General features: G+C 40.9%; 1 protein-coding gene across 6 annotated transcripts in view; it reads left to right on the top strand.

The window, feature by feature from the left end:
• The first annotated feature begins 391 nt into the window (after positions 1-391).
• The window catches only part of WDFY4 (WDFY family member 4), a 144,870-nt gene continuing 138,572 nt past the window's right edge, over positions 392-6,689 (top strand). For 4 of the 6 annotated variants that reach the window (XM_056352640.1, XM_056352639.1, XM_056352638.1 and 1 more), the window contains exons 1-2: positions 392-536; positions 5,772-6,044. In XM_056352640.1, coding sequence (XP_056208615.1) covers positions 5,784-6,044 — 261 coding nt within the window. In that variant the 5' untranslated portion in view covers positions 392-536; positions 5,772-5,783. Of the gene's footprint in view, positions 537-1,499; positions 1,605-5,771; positions 6,045-6,689 lie in introns of all 6 variants that reach the window. The other 2 variants (XM_056352637.1, XM_056352636.1) reach the window with 2 other exon arrangements.

The following is a 6,689-nucleotide window of genomic DNA, read 5'->3' as shown; positions in this document are numbered from 1 at the left end:
TAGAGCTATTATTTAGCATTCACCTCAGTATTTAAATGTATTTATTTTAAGGGTATTGCATTTGAGGAAGGACTCTAGCTGTTGCTTGTCCTTTGGGCACAGGTTGCACAGAGAGCATGAATTTTGTGGTATTGTATTCATGCAGTAATTTTACTTTGTAAATTTGTAGAATTTAAAATTGAAACCAAAATGAAACACCACACACACACTCTTCTTTGCCCATATGGTGTAGGAGGAAATACCTGGTTACTCTTGAGCTAGGGAGAAACATGCAATGCCTGTCAGGTTTGTGCATAAACTCAGTTGTTGCTTTGGGAGCTGGCGGGTCCTGAGCATGTGGGTCATTTGCTCTTCACTTCTGCTTTCCTCAGGAAATAAGTGCAGCAGCCAATCAGGTGATTCACAGTGGAAAGTTTAAAGAGCAGTGGGGGAGCTGCTGCATACACCAAGATGCCTAGTAGGATAGAAGCAGTAACACTCTTGTCTCTGGATGTGGTTATTGACTGCAACAGGAGCTGCTGAACCTAGGATCCCAGGTATGTCAAGATATTTGCTGTGAAAGCAAAAGGTACAAACTGTTAGTTGTTGAAGGTATCTGCAGGATTATCTGTAATGGGTTTATTGTGGTAGGGTTATTTTCAAACAGCAAAGGTTTCAGTCAAAGTACACCCTAAAATGAAGTACAAGGAGCAAAATGGATCAGTGTTTTGCTTGTATCCTTTAATCAAGGGATGATAATAGGGTCACAGATTTAAGGGGTATATCTGTTGGAGCTGCTGGTGGAGACTTGTTAGATTTGGTTCAGCTTCATGTCCTTATTTAATGAGCTCTTGTTCTGAAATGATCAGAATTGGCCTGGTCTTGTTCCTCTGAGTTTGTTACAACTATATCGTCCATGACTAACCAGAAGCATTCTGTTTGCTCTTGAGATTGAGAGCATTTGATTTCCAGGAGCACCACATCTCAAAAGCAAGTATATCAAATATCCCTGCTTCTCTTTTCACTGTGGTAGGGGTATATGCAAGCCAGAGAAGAAACTGTTGCTAATTAGATATTTAGAAGCTACTTTTTGAAACAGAAGAAACAAAGAGTAGGTGCCTGTGTGGGAGAGCCGAAGTCGGTTTTAGAGCTGTTTTTGGATTGCATGCAGATGGTCTTCAAACAAAAATGAAGAGAAATGCAGTTAAGTATTTTAAACTGAATTAATGATTTGTGAGACTGTACTGCAGAAATGCCTTGTGCAACTTAGATGTACTCAAAAGGTAAAAATATGCTTGGACAAATGAAGTCCTAGTGTAACTGATCGCAAGTCTTTTGGTAGTAATCGTGTCACGCCTTCTTGAAACAAGCTGAAATGATATTTATATTGCTGAAAAAGTAGGGGCCATGTCCTACTGAAATAGGACTTGTTCTCTGAACAGTATTCAATCTTCTGTAAACTGAAAAATGTTTTAATACCCCTATGCTATTCTTATTTTGTTATCTATTTTGATTTCAAGGCACCAGCTAGATTAGGCTCCTATTGTATAAAGCGCTGTGCCAGAACTTGGGACGAGAGAATACCTTCCACACAATTTATGGTTAAATGGACCTGGGAAGGATAGGTAGGATATTGAGTTTTGCAACTTGTTTTAATTCTTGGAGAATTTTTATTAACTCTTTTATTTTTTTAATAACTTGGAGAAGGTAAATAGAGTGACATCAAAATGTAGATTGTTTTGGTGGTGGTTTTAGGTTTGCCTCATGCAATATGGTCAAGTATGATCACTAGACACAGAACCAATAAGTGTAGATAATTTAAGAGGGAGCTCAGGGAGGAAGAACTGAGGAGATTAGGAGGGACAGAGATAAGAGTTGCAGATGGACAGTGACTGGCACAGTGTTTGTTCTGAGGTACTGTCATTTTGTGTGAGCACAGAGTGGCATGAACCACAAGAAGGAATGTAATTGAATTGGGTGAAAACTAGAATCTGTGAGATAAAATGGTTCATAAAAGAAACAACTGATGCCTTCTACTGCTTGGGTCTGTTATGGCATAAGACAGCTTTCCTGGTGAGATAGTGGAATCCCTGGTTTTAACATGCCAGTCAATCATTTTAAATGCTATCTGTATTGCCAAGGAAGGGAAGGGGGTGTAAAAAGGTATCACAGTGGATTTTTGGGATGCTGTGAGCCTTGTGTTTCTGATAGTCACCAGAATCCTGGTTTTAATAGTCAAGAAAAGGTTATTAGGAGAAGGAATATTTAAATCAGGTAGTCCTAGTACTAGGGGTCTGATGTTCAGTCTAATATACCTCTTGTTGTCTGAACAGTTGGAGTAAATAAGGAGGCAGATAGTAGTCCTCATTTTGCTTTCAAGTACTTTTTGGAGATTAAATATTTCCATGTACAGTCAAATATCTGACATTTTTTGCAGATACTTACCATAAAAAGTGGACTAAACTCTGAAATTTTGTATGAGACTTGATTGTGTTTTTGTCAGCCATCTTGCCATGAGACCCTTCTCTGACAAGAAATTATTTTAAATGTGTAAGTAAATTTCTTGATCTTGGTGCAAATTGGGATTTTATAGTTGTATGGGATCCTTCTTTGGACTGCTAGGGGAGTTGATCCCAGATAAACGCAATTAAAATGTCATTTAAAAAATCATGTTTGTTCAGTCAGTAAGCTTTTAGTACTAGCATTCTGCCTGTCCTGCCAGCTTTGGTCAGACCTTTCTTCCCTTTTGTCTTATCAGTCTGAAAAGGTGTAGCCACACAAGTGTGATTTCACACAAGCTTCATTTAGAACAAAAGGGAAAACACATTAATAAGTTCCACTTCCTCTGTTGCCTAACACCACTCTCTGAATGATAATATCAGGTTTATTTGATATATTTTCACTTTCACATATTTTAAAATACTTATTACTTAGACTTTACTTTTTGTGTCATTGTAATATTTATAACTTGTCAAAGCTGAAATAAGCCATTAATTTACACTGAGGATCAGGACAAATGGTGGGATGTAGAAGAGAGCCAACATATAAGGCATTTTAAAAATATCTAAGCTATCCTTAATACCAAAGATACTTGAATGCTGGATGCTGTGATACTGCGATTGGTCTAGAAGAATAATTATCCTCCAAGAGGAATAAAAAATGTGAAGTATTTAGAAGCCCAAATGAAATTGTAGATGCAAGAATAGGCTATTAGGAGAAGGAATATTTAAAGCAGATAGTGGAAGTGGAGATAACAGACCGTTACTAGAGGACTGATATTTAGTGTAATATGCCTTTTGTAGTCTAGACAGTTGGAGTAAATAAGGAGGCAAATGATAACCTCCATTTTGCTTTCATGTACTTCTGGAGATTAAAGACTTCCATGTACACTCAAATGTTTTACATAGTCTGTTACAATTAGGTCTTCATTAATGAAGTTGTGTGTGCATATCTGGTTTTAATACTTTCTGTGGAGAGGGAAATAATTCTTTCATTCCATACAATCGTGAGAATTTTTTAAGTGACCAGCCCTATTTGCCTTAACTGTGCCACCAGTAAGAAAAGTCTGCAAAATAAATTATAAATAGAAAGAGATAAAACTGATAAACGCATTTGCAGTGCCATTCAGTGCAGTGCAGTTCAAGCAGTGCCATTGACTGGTCAGTCACTGACCTTCTGAGTCAGCATAAGGACTTCATTTCACCTCTTTGTGCCTCAGCTTCTCTATAGAAATGACCAAGGTGAATGTAGGCCCTGGGAGTGAGTTAACTTGTTACTTAGCATTGATTTAGTCTTAGCAGAGTAGCTTTCAAGGTGAGAGGTTTCCATTAGGAAGAGAATGATGCCACCTGGGATGTGAGAGCAGGCTCATTGAAAAAGTAACTCTTAAACTATGCTCATTCTATGCTAGAAGAGTACCCAGGCTTTCTCAACACACTGTACAGCTTCACAATGAGTCAAGTGAATTGAAATCCCCTACGAGGGTTAAGTATAACATATGACAAACTGAACTCCCACGTAGTCATGAGGAACAGAGTCTTCCTGTTTATTCTGTGCGCACAGTCATCATACTTCTTCTTGTCACAGGACTGTGTTGTCTTAGTGCTAATAATTAAGGAAAACAGCAGCAGTGAAACATAAATTGTTGTTGAGGTCAGAAATTCCAGACTGACATCCTTGGAGACTGATCAAAATTTTGTAGCCCTCCACTTCCTGGTAAAAGGACAGAGTATGGGCTGTGGTAAAATCAGTTACCCTCTGCTGTGGGGTGAAAGAGTGGCTGGAAAGCTGCCTGGCAGAAAAGGACCTGGGCATGCTGGTTGATGGCTGGCTGAACATCTGAGCCAGCAGTGTGCCCAGGTGGCCAAGAAGGCCAATAGCATCCTGGTTTGCACCCAAAACAGTGTGGGCAGCAGTGCTAGTGAAGTGATTGTTCCCCTGTACTGGGCACTGGTGAGGCTGCACGTCAAATACTGTGTTCAGTTTTGGGCCCCTCACTTCAAGAAGACATGAGGTGCTGGAGCGTGTCCAGAGAAGGGCAACGAAGCTGGTGAAAGGTCTGGGGCACAGGTCTGATGAGGAGCAGCTGAGGGAACTGGGGCTGTTTAGTCTGGAGTAAAAGATGCTTGGGGGGGGGGGGACGGACAGAACAGACAGACACACCTTATCACTCCCTATGACTGCCTGAAAGGAGGCTGTAGGGAGGTGGAGATTAGGTCTCTTCTGCCAGATAACAAGTGACAGGGCAAGGGGAAATGGCCTCAAGTTGTGCCAGGGGAGATTTAGATTGGATATTAGGAAAAATTTCTTCACTGAAAGGGTTGTCAAGCATTGGAACTGGCTACCCAGGGAGATGGTGGATTCACCATCCCTGGAGGTGTTTAAAAAATGTGTAGATGCAGTGCTTAGACATGGTTTAGTGATGGACTTGGCAGTTCTAGATTAATGGTTGGACTTAATCTTAAAGGTAATTTCCAACCTAAACAATTCTATGATATACATCCAAGCATAGGTGTCTGCTAGGACCATTGGTTTCCTGCAGGTGGTGTGGTGCACAGCGACAAGATAATTTCACCCTCTTCATCTCTGCAGTATGGAGCTACTGCATGAGTGTGGAAGTGAAACTGGTTCATCTGGCTTGGAGTGGACAGCGTGCAAGCTGTAATCAAGCTGCATAAATGATGGATGGTGAAGAAATAGAATCCCAAACACAGTATTAGTGTTGGCTTATAATTTCTAAACCAGGCTCATAAGTCTTCTTAAAAATTTATTTTAAGGAATGTATGTATTGGTAGTGCAGATATGACTCAGTTTTTGAGGTAATTTGCTTTTTGGAGTATTCATTGACAAACTAGAATGGCAAAGAAGCACTGTAGACAAGGAACCTATTTCCTAGAAATGGGTGTACGTTGGTGTTTTTCTTTGATGGGGTGTAATGATGTGTTAAATATTCTTCTAGGCTCTTAAAGGACTGTATTTGGTGAGTAAAGTGATGATCTACATTCATCTTTGTGATAAATCCCCAGCTGCCTGCCCACACTATGATAATTTGTGTCATATTTTGAGTAGTCAGACTATGTCCTAGACACCAATAAGCATATTGCTGATTTTGATGGAAACTGAAGAGGCCTGATTTCCATTGGTGTAAAAGAGTGGAAAAGAGTCAGTGGCTGCCAGAATTTCCATACTTCTAAACTCCTCAACTCCAATAGTTAAAACTTTCAGGGCCTAGTTTCATGGGACTGGTAAGAGATTATGATAACTGTAAATAACACAGTATCTTTAACTTTGAGTCTCACTTCAGCATGGACAAAGCAGCTGAACTTGCATGGCAGCTGGAGGATTCATCTGGCAAAGCAAGACAGCAAGAGCAAAGCCCTGATGATGGAGACAAAGCAGAAGAGCTGGGTCGGCCTGCACACGACAAGGACAAGCCACCCCAGAGCCATAACCTCCAGTGGGAGAATCTAGGCAGACAGTTTGTAGAGTATGAGCAGGTGGCTCCATTTCTCATCCCAGAGGAGAAACAGAGAAGGCTGCTAGAATTTCTTCCCCTCTTCTTAAAGGTTTGTTCTCCTTGTTGCCTTTGGTGCAGATGCAAAGGATGTAAATTTGAGTTTATGTTGCTCTAACCATTCTGTGGTGACCCTAACTGCCGGCGGAGTTAACTGGAGGGTGATCCCTTTGTCCAGGTGATAATTACTTTTATTCCATTGGAGCCTGGGCAAAGTTTCCTGTCCTCTTATCTAACTAATCTGCTATGTTAGCATGACAAAAGTACATGGGGGGAGTGGCTAAATCCTACTATTGGAGACAAAGGGTATGTTGATGAGACAGGCCTGTTTCCCAGTCAGTATCCTGTGAAGGGGTCACTTCATGTCTGCCTCATCTGTTTTATTGCTTACTGGGGGGCTGAGCACAGTTTCAGTCTGGGAAAATGTGGCTGTGGCATGCAGCCAGCGAGGGGAAAGGCAGGGGTACAGTCTTAAGATGGAAATTTTTGGGTTAATGACAGTGCTGATATCTAAGTTTTGTGCCTGAGAGGAATTGCATCACAGACAGGGAAACTGTGGCATGAGGAGGGGAAGGTCATACTGTGGTTGGGGGACACAGCTGAGAACTACAACGTTTTAGTTAGCAGGCTGCCCTACCCCATGCCTTACAGTTTCCATCAGCCAACAATTTCTGAGATGGCCATATTAACAGGTGAA

The sequence above is a fragment of the Falco biarmicus genome, chromosome 9 (genome assembly GCF_023638135.1).
Source record: "Falco biarmicus isolate bFalBia1 chromosome 9, bFalBia1.pri, whole genome shotgun sequence".
Classification (NCBI taxonomy): domain Eukaryota; kingdom Metazoa; phylum Chordata; class Aves; order Falconiformes; family Falconidae; genus Falco; species Falco biarmicus.
Note: the sequence above shows the minus strand (reverse complement) of the source record. Positions and strands in the feature narration are given on the sequence as shown.